The sequence below is a fragment of the Canis aureus genome, chromosome 28, assembly GCF_053574225.1.
Source record: "Canis aureus isolate CA01 chromosome 28, VMU_Caureus_v.1.0, whole genome shotgun sequence".
In the NCBI taxonomy this organism is placed as follows: Eukaryota; Metazoa; Chordata; class Mammalia; order Carnivora; family Canidae; genus Canis; species Canis aureus.
The window spans coordinates 18,484,092-18,503,025 of record NC_135638.1 but is presented as its reverse complement, the minus strand read 5'-3'; the positions used below and the strand labels follow the sequence as shown (position 1 = coordinate 18,503,025).

The 18,934-nt window shown below is 35.5% G+C and overlaps 1 protein-coding gene and 1 long non-coding RNA gene across 3 annotated transcripts in view; both read left to right on the top strand.

Moving 5' to 3' along the window:
- CRISPLD1 (cysteine rich secretory protein LCCL domain containing 1) overlaps positions 1-9,331 on the top strand; it is a 48,119-nt gene extending 38,788 nt beyond the window's left edge. The window contains exons 13-15 of the mRNA XM_077876514.1: positions 1,288-1,363; positions 4,926-5,056; positions 6,411-9,331. Coding sequence (XP_077732640.1) covers positions 1,288-1,363; positions 4,926-5,056; positions 6,411-6,462 — 259 coding nt within the window. The 3' untranslated portion in view covers positions 6,463-9,331. The remainder of the gene's footprint in view (positions 1-1,287; positions 1,364-4,925; positions 5,057-6,410) is intronic.
- Positions 9,332-10,303: 972 nt separating this feature from the next.
- Positions 10,304-18,934, top strand: part of LOC144300480 (uncharacterized) — a 118,189-nt gene continuing 109,558 nt past the window's right edge. The window contains exons 1-2 of one of the 2 annotated variants that reach the window (XR_013367156.1): positions 10,304-10,818; positions 12,432-12,559. This is a non-coding gene — a long non-coding RNA (uncharacterized LOC144300480). Of the gene's footprint in view, positions 10,819-12,431; positions 14,784-18,934 lie in introns of those variants that run through there. The other variant, XR_013367155.1, reaches the window with a different exon arrangement.

Genomic DNA, 18,934 nt, shown 5'->3' with positions numbered 1-18,934 from the left:
ATTGGAAAAGGTAGTTGCAATTGAAGTTTTTTTGGAATAGTTTTGGGAAAATCATTGATTCCTTTATCACACAAGGATTTTCATGTAGTCATTTTGCTGAGACTCTGATTTACTACTTACTAAAATGAATTCTGTTTTCTCCAGTTGTAATTTTTAATTTCTTTTTAGTTCATGAGTGTCTGTGTATCTGTATGTATGAATCAAAGAGCCCATTGCTAAAAAAAAGTTCCATTTGATAGCTTCTTAAACTCTTGGAGTGAGTTTTTAAACATGTAATTGATTGAACAGTGATAATTGGACCCTGTGTTTAAATAAAAGGCCTTTGGATATGTTTTTTAAATGAGCTAAGCCAATCAGATATCAGTAAGGCAGTAGGGTATCTGGAGAAAGAATATTCCATGCAAAGGAAAAGATAAGTGCAAAAACTATTTTTGTACGTTTGAGAAATAACTATTAGGGCAGTATGACTGGATCTGGGGGAGAAAGTGGAAGAGGAGGATATAAGATCAGAAAGGTAGTGGGGGAACAGGATATGCAGGGTTTATTGGCCATTTTGTAAAGATCTTGTCATTTATTCTGAATAAGATGGAAAACCACTGGAGTATTTGGAGCAGAGGAATGATATGCTTGGACCTGTATGCTTTAAGTAGGGGGATAAAAGAATAGACGGGGCAAGGTTGGAAGCAAGGAGATCATAGGAGAACCTATAGTGGTAAGCTAGACACCAGATGATAAAGACTAGAGTTTGAAATGGTTATTAGGGTTAGTGGATATATTGAATAAGCAATAGGACATGCAAATTTGTAATTAAGAGGTCTCGACTGAAGGTATAAATTTGGGAGTCAATAATTTATCATCATAATTAAAACCACATACCAGAGGTGTGAACACAGAAGAAAGAAACTATGAAATGTATGAGGCAGACAATGAGTCAGTTTTTCAAGTTATCTGTTTACCAAATTCTTACAGACACGTTGGAAACCAATTCCCAGATACTCTGAGATGCACCCTGATGTTTCTTTCTGCTTAATCCCTAAATTAGAAAGCTTCCTGGCTAAGTTAAAAAAGAAAAGAACACGTTTGTGCCAAAAGCTAGAAGTGGGTAAATTAAGCAGAAGCAATTGCATATACTGCCTGGCTTGTAAAATTGACCTATTTCAGAAGAAAAAAAGATGAGAAGGGTTGAGAATGCTGCTAACTATTGTGCATGCCTGTTTGTGGCCTTACTAGTAAGAATGACTGAAATAACCAGCTACTTAAAATATATATGTGTATTTTGTTTTTCAGAGTCTACTGTCCTCGTAACTGTATGCAGGCAAATCCACATTATGCTCGTGTAATTGGAACTAGAGTTTATTCTGATGTAAGTATCCTAATTTATGCAGCTCTGTCTTCGTGTATGTATGTGTATATATACATTTAAATGTATGTATGTACATTTATACATAGAATAAGAGAACAGATTCTATGTTGATAGACATTCTCAGAGAAGCTGGTCAGCAATAACACTGAAAATGACAATCCTTTTGCAATTATGAGTGCATAATAATTTGTTATTATGAGTGCATAATAATTTGTTTTACTATATTTTTCTTTATATCCTACCCATACATTGTACATCAGACACTTACTAAATAGTACAGAGACATCCTTCCGAAGGAAAAGTTCATTTTGCTTTTTTAAATCTTCCTTTTGGTTCTTCAGTAATTTGCAGTGTTAACTTGATAATTAAGAAATCGTCAAATGTATAAACAATATCTTTCTCTGCCAAAGGAGCAGTTAAGTAGCATAGAATCAATCACATATAATATGTTAAAATACTTCCAAAAGGAAACCACTTGAGAGGATGTTATAATAGACAACATTACGGAGTTGGACAAGGATAATTAGCTGGAAGGGCTTCAGTATGGACAAGTGCTCTTTGAACCAGAATTCAAGTATGGGTTGATAAACTGGATGAGGGACACATTCTAGGTGGGATGAATGGCATCTACAAAGACTAAGAAGTGACAGCAGGTGAGATGCATGCATAACACATAGATTTGCTTATCTCTGAGCAGGTGATCAAAGGGACTGCAGCCAATTTTGTGTGAGAGATGGTGGGGGTCTGGGTCTTGAAACATGTAAATGGAGAGTCTGAATGCATGGTGAAGAGTTTAGATTTTATGTGGCAGACATTTAAAAAAAATTACAAATTCCTAAACCAGAGAGTTGCAAAAACCAATTCAGGAAATACATTCTTGAAGCACATATGCAATAGAGTACTATGGAAATAGGTTTGTGAAAAGAGGCCCGAAATAGTATTTACCACCTTATTTCTGTTGGTGAGTTCATTGAGGTCAGTTTTTTGTTTTTAGTTCAGCTTTAGCTCTGAAATTTTCTCCACATCTGAATCCCTCCCAGACTTCAGCTTTGCACTTATCTGCAGCTGAAATGTCTTGCTGGTATCTAATTTATTAGTCCTCATGTTGTGCTTATCTTCTTGTCTTTCTGTTAGTTAAAATCATGGTCATTCTTCACATCCTAAATTATTGCCACTTCCTCTGTGGAATGTATTGCGGGATCTCCTAATACATATATAATGTAGCCTGTCTTTCAACCCCTATGACTATTTTTTTCCTGTTAGCACTTAGCTGATTCTGTTAGTGTTATGATTGTTTCTTCATCTCTTATTATTTTGAAGTTCCTTGAGGGTGACAGCTGTGCAATTTGTGCACCACTTTTTCATCAACAATTTGATGTGTGCCAGCCTGTGAACAAGACATAATTACATCCTGCCTTAACAAACTTAGAGAACACAGTGACATTAGAAATTAAGCACATACCTTGCACATAAATATGTGTTGAAAACAAAAAAGGTACAAAAGAAAAGAAAAAAAAGGTAAATGTACATGAATAAGCCTATCTAGAATCATCAGAGATTTCAAAAGGTATTCTTTTTAGATTGTCCCTTTAGTCATGCCTGATGAAAATCTTTCAAAATATCCTATACACTTCTATGCTTATAAGCCATCTATTTTTCTAGAGTTAATGTTTTGTTAGAACTTATATCTTGAGGTCATTTTATCTTCCTACTTAGTGCAGTACATAGGTGATTATGTATTATTATGCAATGCAGAGTTGATTATGTATTATTATGTAGATCCTTTTAAGAGTAAGTTGGAAATACAAAGATAACTATTATGTGTGGTCAGCACAGAGTCAGATGGAGATTCAGCCATTAACTGCCAATCTTTCCACCCACCACAAAATACATGATCTCTTTAAATACAAGATATGGAAAGATATCTTCTTTCTCCATCCCTCCCCACTTTTCTCTCTGTCTCTCTCTGTTTACATGGCTACAACTTGTACCTTCTATTCCTTTGAACTTTTCTCATTTGTTACAAATAAAGTTAATTTCTGAATTCATTAAAAATGTTTCAGTGTTTTCACAGATAAATTTTTTTTCATGATATATTAATTCTTACGAAGTGCGGCGTAAAAAGAAAATCTCTTCTGACCTTTGAACTCAAATAGGAATGCCTGCTGACTGCATAGTTATGGGCAAAACAATAGTTTCAAAACATATTAAGTGCTTGGATTTAGTGAATGCTATATCTAAGCACTTTTATTGCCTTAGGGAAAATGCTGATAATACTCTTTTAACAGAACAAGATAAATACTGAAATGTGTACAGAATTATTTTTAACTTCATCTTTTATGAACCATATTGGATACAAACATTAATTCAATGAGGGACTTTAAACTGAATAAAATGCCTCCTTAGAGTAAGGATACGAGGTTTTAGATATATGGTATTTTGTGATATAGCAAAAACATGAAAAGGATTAAACAGCTTGGCATTCAGGCTCTCTCTGATCTAATAAGTTCTGACTGATGCCACAAAGTTCAGAGCACAGTAATAAAGCAAGGTCATGTAAGATGCACATGCTTATGTGAACGTAAAAAAAGCACATTAAGTCACTCACATGTGCATAGAGATAAAAAAAGAACACACCAGTGGGATCAGAAAAGACCCCTCGGATATGAGGGGGATTGTTTTCTACCGAAACAGTTCAAGTGTTTCATTTTGTGGAATTTCCTCAGGCTGTATTCAGCTATTGACAAATTTCAGTAGAACATTAGGATTAAAGCAAATGTCAAAATCTGGCAAAGACTTTAATGGGGCAGAGGAAAAGAGTCGACTTCTAGAAATCCATAGACCTGAAAATTATTTTCTCTTCCGTAGAAATCCAATTCAGTTAAGACTATATAACTGGAACAAATAATCATAGCACTTTCCTAGTACTTTATATCCGACCCTTTAAACCAGGGTGATAGATGTTGCAAATATAGATAAGAAGCTATGATTGTTCTTTATATTTTTCTTCTTGGGCAAATTTTCTCTGAGTAGATTACATTATTTCATAGAAGAAAACTCCCCATTTAACATATACCTGTATTTTGGAAAAGGGACCATAAAGATATACAGAGCTATGATCTGTTTCTAAGTCAAAACTAAACATAAATGAGGTACAGGTAATAAGCCTGTGAACATTTGGTCACAGTGACTCTAGTTGGGACTAGCAAGGCTGAAATTTAAGAATGATAAATAGGCCCTTCAAGAGATGAAAGAGGCAAATTTGCATCTGATTGCTTCATTTCAGAAAAAGCCTGCTATTTGGAAAGGCAAGTGTTTGTTAGATTAAATGATGAAAGGATTTTACCATTGTAGCCACCCTTAAGATCTGCTTCAGACTTGTTCAGAATTTGCTTTAACTTTGTGACTTTTGAAACATTCCTTTATGCACAAAACATCAACCTGTAACTGCTGAATATCCATATAGAGACAAGTGTCAGTGTCTTCAGCCTAATAGAAGAGTAGTCAGGGTAAGTTCAGCAGGAATTTCCTAATAACGAAAAGATTTTTCTCATCCCCTCAGCTGTCCAGTATCTGCAGAGCAGCAGTACATGCTGGGGTGGTTCGAAATCATGGTGGTTATGTTGACGTCATGCCTGTGGACAAAAGAAAGACTTACACTGCTTCTTTTCAGAATGGAATCTTCTCAGAAAGGTAAAATTTAAAATGTACACATGTATTTTATATATTTATAGTCTCTCTCTTTCCTTCTCTGTCTCTCTCTCCTTCCACACACACACACCCCTTTATGCTTACTTTATAACCAACTCATTTTAGCATGGGTTTGGAGTTATGTGACTGCGTCAGTGTGTTTCCTTTGCATACTGTGTAAATAGTTGGTCTTCCAGGAATGGGAGAAGCTGTAGTACCAGAGGTGCCTGTCTCTTACAGGCTTATAAAAATCAACATGAAAATCGGATTATTAGTCAGAACCACTCTTTTGTTAATTGATTTTATAATACGGAAATTTCTTTCATCCTCTTTGGATTTTCTAGATTAGTTTTTATATGTAATTCTTTCTAGGTGAGCAGGGCACTGGATATTTCTCTAATCCAGTTATATGACAAAGTGTTTGACAAAAGAATGAGTCTGATTTTCCCCAGAACCATATTCTTTTTTTGATTGAAGTTGGATATCTAATATTACATAAATGAATACCTTCTGGTCATCTCATATTATTCAGTCCATTAGTATTATATATTTTAGTGGTTTAGGAAAATTCATATAACTTACTTTATCAAGTATCTTTAAAAAGTTAAGAGCAAAGAACTATACACATTTTTCAAATCATTTATACGTGGGGAAGTAACATTAACTTTCATGTATATTGTATAGATACTGAAAAATCCCTAACTTTTAGATATTTACTGGGTTATTTAAAATTGCCAGTGGAAGTTTTATATATACGGTAGTTTCTCTAAAGGATACTGAAGGATATGCTTTGCAGGGTATCTAGATTGCCTTCCACATAACCATCTGAGTGCCACCGTAAAAAAAAAAAAAAAAAAAGACAGCTTTGCCTTTAGCATCTGTTAATCTGGGAAATTCATGGTAGGTGCTCAAAAATAATAGTACTCTAGAATATTGCTTAAGTATCACTATCCTCTTAACTTGCAGTAAACTTTTAACCATATTGGTCAGTTGTAAACCTGGATCTCAATATTCCCCCAGTAAAATGGAATAACAGCTGCCTAACTCTGCTTTATTAAAATGAAAGGTGGTAATTCAGGAAAACATGATCTGGAATCTGTTAAGTTCTATATAAAATACTATTATTACCACTGTGCATCTTAAATTTTAGTAAACTTACAGCCCAGTATAGAGCCAAGATTTAAAGAATTATGTCATCCTCACTCAAGCTTTCCAATAACTATAAATTATAGTAGCCTAAGAAAGTTGGTCATCTGGATTCATAGAGCTGCTTTCTTGACTGTCATAAGTAAGCATGATTTATTTGGAGGATTATGTGTGGAGGTGACATCAGTATACTTTCTGTATTTTTTTGCAGTTTACAGAATCCTCCAGGAGGAAAGGCATTCAGAGTATTTGCTGTTGTGTGAAGTGGAACACTTGGAAGAGGATCCTAAAGACTATTCCAAATGCCATATTTCTAAAGTTTGTATAAAATTGTAACATTACTGTACAGAAGATATCAACTATTTTCAGCCCTCCCCCCCAAAAGTGCCAAATGCATATAAATCTTGATAGATAAATTCTGTAAAAATTAAACATGGGACAGTATTAGCTTTGGGGAAAGTAATGAATATGTAATGGTTTTAGAAATCCTGTGTTAAATATTGCTATATTTTCTTAGCAGTTATTTCTATAGTTAATTACATAGTCATGATTGTTCTACATTTCACGTGTTATTTTATATGGTGCTTTGTATATGCCACTAATAAAATGAATCTAAACATTGAATGTGAATGGTCCTCAGAAAATCATCTGGTGCATTTAAAAAAAATCAACTCTTGAAAAATGAAAAGAACCATATTATCACATTTTCCCCAGTTCAATACTATGCCATTACCTACTCCAAATAATCTGAAATTGGGAAATTGTTTTCCACGTAATACCTGTATAGTTTTTCTCTTCTGTTAAGTTTAGGCAGATCAAATATTATGTCCTAATATTGCACTTCTTATTTTGTATAAAATAATACCTTGATATCCAAATGAATCTATTAAAATGTTTGATTCCTTGGGAATGGCTTTAATAGTAAGTGGAATGCGTTATTTGTTTCCTTGGTAGAGTAGTGGTATGGAAACATTCCTAGTGATAATATTGTAAATCTAGGGTTAAGCACAGGCAGCCAGAGCTTTCTATGTATTGTTCAAAGTGAGGTCACACATTTTTCTTTTGTATCCTGGCAAATACTCCTGCAGGCCAGGAAGTATGATAGCAAAATTTTAACAAAGATAAACTAATGTATTGCATCACCATTGCCACTGATTTTATTAATGGTAAATGGCCTTGTGTATAAATATTGCCATATTATGGTACCTATGATGGTGATATATTTGTTTCTATGAAAAATGTATTGTGCTTTGAGACTAAAAACCTGTAAAATGTTAATTTTGGTATTTTTTTTTTCTGCTGGTGAATTTACTCTTTCCCTGTAAACATATTAAAATTAATCATGTTTCAAAATATTTTTAGTCCCCTTTATTCCTTATTTTGATTTAGAAATAATTTTAAATTAAAATTATTGTAAGTCTTTTAAATTGGGGTTATTGACATTAATGTGATTAACATCCTTAATACTAGAAGTCTGCAAAGTCAACTTGATTATTTAGGTGTTTGTAATGAAAGAGAAGACAATCACTTATTTAGAAGCATCAGGTGAAAATTTGAATAAAACGAGGAAAGACTGAAGGATGTAAAGTAATTTTTTAAAATTGACAAGGCAATAAATACTTCATATATTTTCAGAAAATAAATGACTACGTGTTTAGGATCAGATAAAAGGGAGATAAATTGCATACAGGCATCTGGAAAAACAAGAGAACTGAATAATGGAAAAACAAGAGAGGCTCATATAGACCTTGCTGGAGAGTAAATGGTAAAGAAATAATATCATGATCATTTATCAAGCACTGGCCAGAAATTAAGTGGTTCAAAATTTGGTAGTCAAAACTTAAGCATCTGTAGCTTAAAAAACTAAAAATTTAAAGCAGATCTGTGGGAACATTTTTTTCCCGAAAGACACATTACACCTTCTTAAATAACATGATTGAAATGAAAACTTTACCCATATTCATCTTCTGCTCCCCATTGTTTCCCCCTCCCAGTGGGGAAGCCCTATATTTTCTTGTCAGTATAAAGATTCTCATAAATGTCCTTAGTTTAGATGCTCATCATAAATTTCCTATACTATTACATTGTCTTCAACTGGAGCCTCATTTAGTTTCTTTCCATTCCTTTGCAATCCATCTTTAATTTTTTCACTGGAATTACTCTATTTCCTAGGAAAACCAAATCATCTTATAAAAACATTTAAGAACCCCTGTAATCTTGTATATATTGCTTGCCTATGCTTTTGTACACAAGATGCAGCCTTGAGTAAATTATTTAACTTTCTACACTCTAATTACCTCATTTGAAAAATGGAAAGAATAGTACCTAATAGGGTTTGCTCCAAGAATTGAGATATTATGCAAAATGTACTTAACATCAAACACATAGTATGCAATCAATATATGTTAGTTCTTCTTATTAATATAATAATTTCTGTTGTTATTTACCTTGGCGAAACTATGTATCTGGCATCCTACACTACTGATCTTTCACACTTAAAGTGAAATCCTCTAGGAATCTTCCTGCAATTCTCCTGGTAAGAATTAAATAATGCTTTCTATTATGCCCTTTTAATTTGACCATACTAATTTTTAGATTTTTGCCCTGTATTATATTTAGTTCTTTAAACTTAAGGATAAGCTCCTTGAGAATTTTAACAGTTATCTTTTTACCCCAGAGATACAATGATTTTTACATTTTATAAATGGTCAAAATTGCTAAATGAATATTCCAACAGTTCTTAATTTTATTCTTGATGACATAAATGAATATTGTTTCATATTATCACAGCAGAAGATACTATAACTAATGAAAGTAGTTCATTGATGAACATTCTAAATGTGGATATAAAACAGAGGTCAATGCTTATAAAATAGTATTAACATTATTGTTTCAACTTTTACAGTTTACCAGACCATGTGTTATTTCTTTAATGTTCTGCATCTGATAAAAGTGATCTGTGTATTTCACACAAAGCAGAATTCTCCAAGATTTCTCTCCTCATGTGTTAGATAATTGGCTCATTGTAATGTATGCTTTTCTATTCAATACTATATTTTGCAATACTGAGTTCAATATTTGGAGATATTTCAATACTTCAATATCTGCATCTAATAAAAGTGATCTGTGTAATGTATGCTTTTTCTATTCAATATTATATTTTGCAATATTGAGTTCAATATTTGGAGATATTTCAGTATTTCAATATCTGCATGTAATAAAAGTGATCTGTGTATTTCACGCAAAGCAGAATTCTCCAAGATTTGTCTCCTCATCTGTTAAGATAATTGGCTCATTATAATGTATGCTTTTCTATTCAATATTACATTTTGCAATATTGAGTTCAATATTTGGGAGATATTTCAATATTTTGGAATACTGAGTTCTCTAGCACTTCTAAAATGATCTAAAAAGAACTGTAAACTCTTGGAACATAGTGAGCTAAACAAACAGAGCTATCTGTTTTGCAAATGTACCAGACTTCAGATTTGGAGTTCAAACTAATGTGCTGCACGAAGAATCCTATTATTTAGGTTGACTTAAAACAGTTATCCGAGGTGCTATTTCAACGCTGGCACCATAATTTTCAGGAACTGAAGAAATAATTCAGCCAAATAATGTGATCGTTTCACCAATATAATAGAATTCAAGGCTAAATTAGATCAGTTTCAATTTTTTATTTTTTATTTTATTTTATTTTATTTATTTTATTTATTTTATTTTATATTATATTTTATTTTAATTTTATTTTTTTATTTTATTTTTATTTTTTTTATTTTTATTTTTATTTATTTTATTTTATATTTTATTTTATTTTATTTTTTTATTTTATTTTTATTTTTTTTATTTTTATTTTTATTATTTTTTTTTTTTCAGTTTCAATTTTTTAAAAGCACCAGGGCGCTGCCACTGTGTCTCGTGGATTCAGTCCGGAAGGGTCATCCCGTGACACTCGGTAAGGCCCTGCGGCCTTGACACCTGCCCGTCAACCGCAACTCCCACGTGCCTCCCTGTGCGCGGGCTGCCCGCGCTGGCTTCTGGGGTCCGGGGAGCGTGGGCTCTGAGGTATCGCGAGATCTGGCGTTCGTGGCTTTAGCACTTCCGTCGCAGCAGGAGGAGGAAGAGGGAACCTCGCAGCTCTGGGTGTTCAAGTTGGCGCCCTCGGGGGGCCCTCGCTCTTCGCAACGCACGCAGATCCTGCAAGGTCCCGGGAAGCCTGAACGCCAAGTCAGCAAGCACCGCGCGTGCGCAGTCGCGATGCTGGCACTCCCGGCCCGGGGTTCCTCCTCCTGGGTGCCCCTCGCCGCGGAGGCCGCCACGTGAGCCAGAGGTGCGGGGCCGGCGCGGAGGCCCGCGGCGGAAGTCAGCTCCCCCAGGTGCCCCTCGGCCCACTTCCCGACAGCGCCCTGATGGCGGGACCAAGCAGCCCCTGTGGGAGGGATCTGGCCGCAGGGCAACGGGCATCCTGGAACTTGGCGGTCGGCGTGTTCCCCGGACGTCGCACCTGTGGCCCGCTCCGCCCTCCGCCTCCGCCTCCGCCTCCGGAGCCAGGTCGGGCGCGGCCTGGACCTGGCAGGAGTCAGACCCCAGGTCGTCCCGTATTTGCACTTGGCTGAGAGGTGAGTGTCCATTTTCGAGCTGTTGAGTACAAAGGACCTTTATGTTAATTGAAAGAACTCCACCAGAAGTTTTTAATTGGCTTCACTTATCATACATGAAAGGAAGAAAAGAATTGGAGAGTGTTGTTACTGCCTAATAATAAGATTTTTGCTCCTCCTTGGCTCGTTGCTTTGGTACTGCTGAGATGTTCGATGGAAGGAAATGATTATGGAAATATTATCCAGAACAGATGTGCTGGAAGTTTGCCCCATAACTTTGATATGGTTTTAATCGACAAAACAAAACAAAACAAACAAACAAAAACATCTTAGGCTCCTTTGAGAACTGAAGTCGGACAACCTCTGCCTGTGTTGTGTGTGAGTTTGTGTGTGTGTGTGAATTTCCATTTGTCACAGAGTGATGCTGTGTTGGGTAAATGTCTGAGAGCTCACGTAGCCACCATTGATTCTCTCCAGTTTGCTGATGGAAACATCGAATATGCACTACCTTCACCAAAGTCACATAGAGCCGTGATTAATTTCAAATAAATTCTTTATATTTCCAATCATATTCTCTATATTTCCCTGAGATACAGCCAGAAATAAGAGCACAAACCAAATGTTAGAGTCCTGATGCCTAAATACTTTGAATACATCCTCACAAACTTCAGAAAATATCCAAAGCCATTGCAGTGTAATCAAATACTGTACATGTGAGGGTGAGTGCCACACTAATAAGAAATAAGCCTAATTGGGTATTTAAATGTGTCAATTTAGGAGCATATTTATTTGTTGCGTGAGAACTTTTTTTTTTAAAGATTTTTATTTATTTATTCATGAGAGACACACAGAGAGAGAGAGAGGCAGAGACACAGGCAGAGGGAGAAGCAGGCTTCACGCAGGGAGCCGGATGTGGGACTCGATCCGGGGTCTCCAGGATCACACCCTGGACCGAAGGCTGCACTCGACTGCTGGGCCACCCAGGCTGCCCAAGAACTTATTTTTTAAAAAGTAAAATACATCTTTACCATATATACACTCTCAAAGACATTACAAAGCAACCAGACAAGTAGTATTTCTGTGTGAACTAGAAGCGTATCAAGTGTTTTTAAAAAACAATATGAGGTGATCCCTGGGTGGCGCAGCGGTTTGGCGCCTGCCTTTGGCCCAGGGCGCGATCCTGGAGACCCGGGATCGAATCCCACATCGGGCTCCCGGTGCATGGAGCCTGCTTCTCCCTCTGCCTATGTCTCTGCCTCTCTCTCTTTCTCTCTCTGTGAATATCATAAATAAATAAAAATTAAAAAAAAAAACAATATGAATAATAGCTATTTTACATAGTGTTTGTGCGAGGCACTGTCCTAAGTAGTTTTTACCTAAACTCATATATTACACACTAAAATCCAGTGAGGAGAATGCTGTTATTATCATGTTCATTTTATGGATGACAAGAAGAGTTCATTCAGTAACTTTCTCAAAATCACCCCAAAAATAAATACTGGAGCCAGGATTCGAACTGCGAAAATATGGCTCTGGATTCTGTGCTCTAAATAATTATTTCTCCTCCTATAGCCAGCATCTTTTACATTAGTTGTATAGACAGTCTAATCTCTGTATGTAAACATCTTTTTCAGAATATGTACAAAGTGTGAAGGTATTTTTGTTCTAAACAAATGCCCTGAAGAAGTCATTTACTGCAGAGGAGGCTTCCAGTAACCAGACAGGCTCCCCACTGGGCTCCTAAGGGACATCACTTAGACACGTAAGTCCCTTATGAGATCCCCTGGCCCCTCGACTATGTTCTCTTTTCTTCCCCTCTGTCCCCCTGAACTTTGCTTCTGAGCAGTCTCATGTTGTGAGGGCTGTCCCCCCGTGCAAACTTGTCAGAGCATTCATTGCCCAGTAAAGTTTGTGTGTGCTCTTTCCACCTGTGGTTATATATTTTTCCTTGACCAGCTCTGAAATATATTTACCCCCTATGGCTGGTATATATTTTCCATTTGCACATCTGTTTTTTATTCATTTGTGCCTCCTCTCATCTACTTTTGGATGAATCAGGTTTAATTTAATTTTTCTGTTAATCTTAAAGATAAAAATGTCGGTTGGGGTACCTGCGTGGTACGGTAGGTTGAGTGCCCCACTCTCATTTCTGACTCAGGTTGTAATCTCAAGATGTAAGAATTTGAGCCCACCTAGGACTTTGTGCTCAGCAAGGAGTCTGCTTGATACTTTCTCTCCTCCCTCTCCCCATAACTCTCTGTCTCTCTCTCTAAATAAATGAATAAATAAATCTTTTAAAAAGTAAAAATAAATAAATAAAACTGCCAGTTATTGAACCAGAAAAAAAAAATAGGTTTATTTTGGGAATAGTAGAGCATTGCAATCTGAGACAAGCAAACTACAGCAAAACCATAGGCAAGTCTGCAGAACAAAGCAAAGGAACACCTTTTCAAGGAAGAACAGGGGAAATTGTGAGGCCGTTGTAAACAAAAAGTCCACAGGAATAGGGGCAGCTGGCTGGCTCATTGGTTGAGCGTCGGCCTTCTGCTCAGGTTGTGATCTCGGAGTCCTGAGATTGAGCCTTGCATCAGGCTCTGCTTATGTCTTTGCCTCTCTCTGTGTGTGTCTCATGAATAAATAAATATATATATTTTTTAAGTCCATTGGAGTAACAGGGAGTTCAGACATTGGCTAAACTGGGCCTCTCATTGACTGAACTGTGGTAGAGAAAAGGGAAGAATCTTTTCCTCTCCCCGGTGAAGTAGTAGCTAAAATAGTATGGACTTGCAACTTTCCTGTTGGGTTTGCAGGAAATAGGAATAGTAGGGCAGGAGAGCTCCATGCTAGCCTCTTGACTCTTGACGCCTTTTCAAAGGTTGTTTAAAATTGATTTTCACGGTTCCATATTTTCCTTCTCCATTAACAATTTAGCTCTCTTTTCTTACAGTGTTAATTTTTAAAGAATATAATATGCATTTTTGTGTATTATTGTCTAACTTTAATCTCTAGAATTATAATTTGCATTTTTTTACATATTACTGTCTACCTTTAATTCAGCACATTTGTCACTTCTCAATGCAAACACTTTCAATTTCACTGTTTACTGCACTCCTGCCTTTTGGGTTTGTATTTTCCTAAATTTTACTTCTGCATTTGTGATTTGCCTTATAAGACATTGTTGTTGTTCACCAAAGTAGTCAATACTCATTTGTATTTACTTTTCCAATGTTTGTCATTACTTCTGATGTTCTGTGTTTCTATATAGTGTCATATTTATTCAATATAAGGAACTATCTTATCCTCTAGTGAAGCTTACTGATTGTGTATTTGCTCAGTTTTTATTTATCTGAAACATCTTTACTTTGCCATCATTTTTGAAGGGTATTTTTGTTAGAATTCTAGATGGATTGTCTTTTTCTTTTTGATCACTTTGAAGATATTCCATTGTCTTCTGCCTTCCATACCAATGATGATCCTGAAGCTGGAAGTTTTATTTATTTATATTTTATTTAGGTGCTCCTTTGAAAGCAAAGTATGATTTTCTTTGGCTGCTTTTAAAATTTTTCTTTCTCTTTATTTTTTGACAACCTAATAACTAACAAGTAACTGAAACATCTAAATCACCTATAGATTTTTCTTTTTCTTTCTTATTTTTCTTTTTTAGTCATTTGTTTATTTTCATTTTGCATGCCTCATATGTTTGGACTGGATCAAAACTATAGAAATTCAAAATGTTGGGCAGCCCCAGTGGCTCAGTGGTTTAGCGCCACCTTCGGCCCAGGGTGTGATCCTAGAGACCTGGGATCGAGTCCCACGTCGGGCTCCCAGCGTGGAACCTGCTTCTCCCTCTGCCTGTGTCTATGCCTCTCTCTATCTCTCTCTCTGTGTGTGTCTCATGAATAAATAAATAAAATCTTAAAAAAAAAAAAAAAGAAATTCAAAATGTTATCTTCCTCCAGGTGGGCTGAATTTTCTTTTGGAAAACAGCCAGAGCACTAGTGGATCCTTTTGGTCCTATTAAGGCTTGGTGTTAGTCTTTGTTAGGGCTGTTTTATTTTTGTTTTTATTCCTAAGGTGTAGCCCTTAATATTACAGCATTACCTTTCTGGGGTCTCAGATTACAGCCTGGGTTTTACCACCCCACCTTGGCAGAGTTTGAGCTCCAGCTATTCTCTGAACACTGTGTGGCTGTTGTGATCTCTGCTTTAGCATTTTAACCTCTCACATGCTGTCTCTATAGTCTTAACAAAAATTTTCTAAGTCTTATTCTCTGACTACAGTTTAGAAGTCACCCAATGATTTAGGGGAGATTTGTATTATAATTTTTGAATTCTGTCTCTGGGGCTTCCTTCTCCCCTGGTGCTTGTCCTTTAAATGGCACTCAGTATGACAGCTCCAAAATCTGCCCTCACTCTGCTCAGTGCAGCAAGACTTGGACTTCCTGTCTATGCGTGATTTCCCTTGTCTGATATTTAGAAAATGACTTTAGTAAACAAGGCCAGAGAGAATATGAATCTCGTGTTATACATTCCATTCTCTCAAGGAGGTTAGCTTTTTGAGCCTTTTCTATATTGGAAGCTTTCCAAAACCTTCAAATCCATGCTTTATAAATTTTTCCAGCCTTTATAGTCGTTTTGTGCTGGAGGATTAGTCCAAAACAAGCTAAACTACTATGGCTGGAACCAGAAGGCCACACGTTTATTTTCATAAATTGTATTATATTCAGAAGAGATAATGTAACCCATGATGACAAAGAAAAAGAATATAGAAGTTTGAAAGATGTATGATGAAAAATATATTACTCTGACTCCTGGTTTCCCTTTATAAATTCAGTAAGCTTCATGTCCATTTACAATCACAGATATGCATATCTTTATCTGTATTTATGAATCTGTACAAACATGCATGTGAACTCATAACATTATGCCACTCTAATTAAGAAATAACACTTCCTTTTAATTTAAACCACTTGTATGTTGTTAAATTTATCAAACCTTTTCCTTAATAATTTGTGAATTCTGTGTCATCTGCTTAGAAGGGTCATCCTATTCCAAGCATATGTCAAAAAAATCTTCAGTATTTTCTTCAGGCACTTGAAAGTTTTCATTTATTATGTTGAAATACTGAATCAATCTGAAATTTGTATTGGGATAAGAACTGAGGGAAGGAGAAATCCAGCTATATTTTTCCAAAAAGCTGTTTATTGTAATATTGTTTTTTGAATAATTCATCTTTTCTACATAAGTTTGAAAATACTGTTGTATTTTAAATAAATTTCTTTTTTTTAACTAAATTTTTATAAATATTTGATATAATTATTGACTCTATCTTCTGATCTGTTATCCTCTTCTGATTAGCTATCTATCAGCCAGTACTAGCATGTTTTATTAATTTATTTTGTAGTATATTTTTAATGTTTGGTGTGGCTTACTGCTCCTATTTTAAAATTTTCCCAGTCTCATAATTTATATTTTCAGTGTAAGAAGTCATTTTTATGGTAAATTAAATAGTTCAGTTTGAGAAACAAAGATATAATATTGAACACCCTATGCTTTTGCTTTGGTCATAATTGCAGTTCCTGCCACCATAATTTCTATCCTTCTTGTTAAACTGGGCCAAGTGTATCCCTAGAGGCTATGACCTGAGGTCATATGTCATGCTCTGTGATGTGCTGGTATCCCTACTTCCCCCATATACATCTCAGAGCCCGTTGACACCTCCTTTTCTTTTTCTATCCCCTGTTACAAAACCAGCCCTAGTCCATTTAAATGGGACTTTGATGACATAAATGTATAAACCATATCACAAAAAATTACCTAATATAAATGGGCAATAAGTTGTAGTCAGCACCAAAAAGACCAGTGTAGCAAAATATGTTTCAACATTGAATTGTGCACTTAACTTAGTTTATATTCTCACTTAGTTCCTAACTATCTGCTCCACATATTCATCACATTATTGTAAATAGTAAAAACTTTTAAATACCTGGCTATACCTGGGGAATTATCCTCCATTAATTTGATTGATGCCAAACTGAAACAAGGCTATTAACAGTTACACAGATAGAGCAGACACTTAGGACCAAAGTCAATGAGTCATCAAATTTTGCTTTCATAGTTTCAAGACATTGGGAGAATCCAAGATCTGGAAGATCAAAAAATGGTGGGGATCAGTTCTTGGTTGCTAAATTAGGCGGGAGCCTGGAATACCTAAAGTTAAGGTAAACATAACAGAAAAATAAAGACAGGGCAAATGCAGAAGAAATTAAGTATCTGGACAGGTTTGTTTGTGACTTCAAGTAGAAATGTATATACAGCTGGTCTGGAGGCTTGTGTAAATTAGATACAACAGAGTTAGGTGTTAATGTGTATCCGGAACATATTATTCTCAGAGAGTTCATCATTGTACCATTCCTTTGTTGAAATAGTGTAATCAATTGAAATGTCTGATCCACTCTCTACTTTATATAAAAAGGAAGTAGTAATGCATGTGATGTGGTGTGGACCCACTTAAGATTATCTGAGGGAATGTTAGTCCATTGCAATGCAAGATCTAGTTTGAATGTGTACAGCCTTTAGGAGACGTTGCAGTATAAATCAGGGTTTCTTTAACTATTACTACATTTTAATAATTTAAAAATATTTTTATGCATCACAGTGTCCATAAATATTGGCACACTTAAGAATTTATATACAAGAATGTATACACATACAGTATATACATATTAAGAATCATTTAAGTATGAGCACAAGACAATTTATTTCTTATATATGCATTATTTTTTATCTGTTCTTTTTATCTATTGCCTCATAACACCACAGATGATAAAGTGTTGAAATTATGGCATTTGGCATGTAATACAATAAATGTGAGGATTTTGCAAACATTTGAAAATGAGAATATGAGTAAGTCTTTTATATGCTTTTTACTAGTAGTTATTAATAAATATAATCTTTATTGCATATGTTGAATTGTGTTTCCTTCTTTATATGAGTCATCCTATTTAAACCATTTAAGCATTTTCCTTGTGTCAATTGAAGATCTGTGACAATCCTGTAAGGAAAAAAGGAGTTTAAAAAAAAGCAAAAAATTATACTGAGCCACAGGTAATTTCTACTGGTTCTAATGGCTCTTCCCCAGGTCTTTTGGTCAATATGATGTTCTATTTGACAGTAGCTGTTAGTGTAGCACTGCCAGAGAAAGCTAGCCTGTGCATGCAGCAGCCAATATTCATCCACATCCTCACACGTTGAGTAAATCTTTACTTTACTGGCAGCCTTGCCCACTGGTTGGAGCCCTTGACTGGAAAGGAGAAACATAGATGTTAAAACTTGGGTTGAAGGAGAGGGAGAAGACATGGAAAAGTTCAGGGGGAAAAGAGGGGAAAGGATTTAACAATTCTTTTCCTTAAAAATAAAAAAATAAAAATTTTAGAATGATGAATCAAAGGGGAAAATATTCATGTATAATTCATAGCCACCTAACTGCTGCTTCCATGGATTTTTAAAACAACACAATACAATGGAAAAAGTGTTTCAATAAAAATATCAACAGTATTGACTTCTTATAAATTATTTATACTTGGAAGAAATGCAGTTCTCACAAGACAAGATGAAAATTTACTTCCAGGGAAACATGCTACCATAATAGTTAAGGAAATGCTGTCTTTGTTCTCAACATTTTTGAGCCAAATTTAGCCAATCTGTTTTCGTCCTTTGGAGTCTTCTTCAGAATGTTACAGATAAATGTATACTAGCTATCATTTCCAGTTATGTCTTCACAAGAAACTAGTAATTTGTTTCACTCAGGTAAAAATTGTCAGATTGAGAGGACTTGATGTTGAACAGATGTTGAAAAATATTTCTATTCAAAACCTAATACAGAGTAAGTGAAAGAAATAGTATATGTTAATTAAAAATAAAGATTTATGTTTGTTTGCATTAAGAATGTTTAATTATGGGGATCCCTGGGTGACTCAGTGGTTCAGCGCCTGCCTTTGGCCTAGGGTGTGATCCTGGAGTCCCGGGATCGAGTCCTGCGTCAGGCTTCTGGCATGGAGCCTGCTTCTCCTTCTGCCTGTGTCTCTGCCTCTCTCTCTCTATGTCTATCATGAATAAATGAATAAAATCTTTTTTTA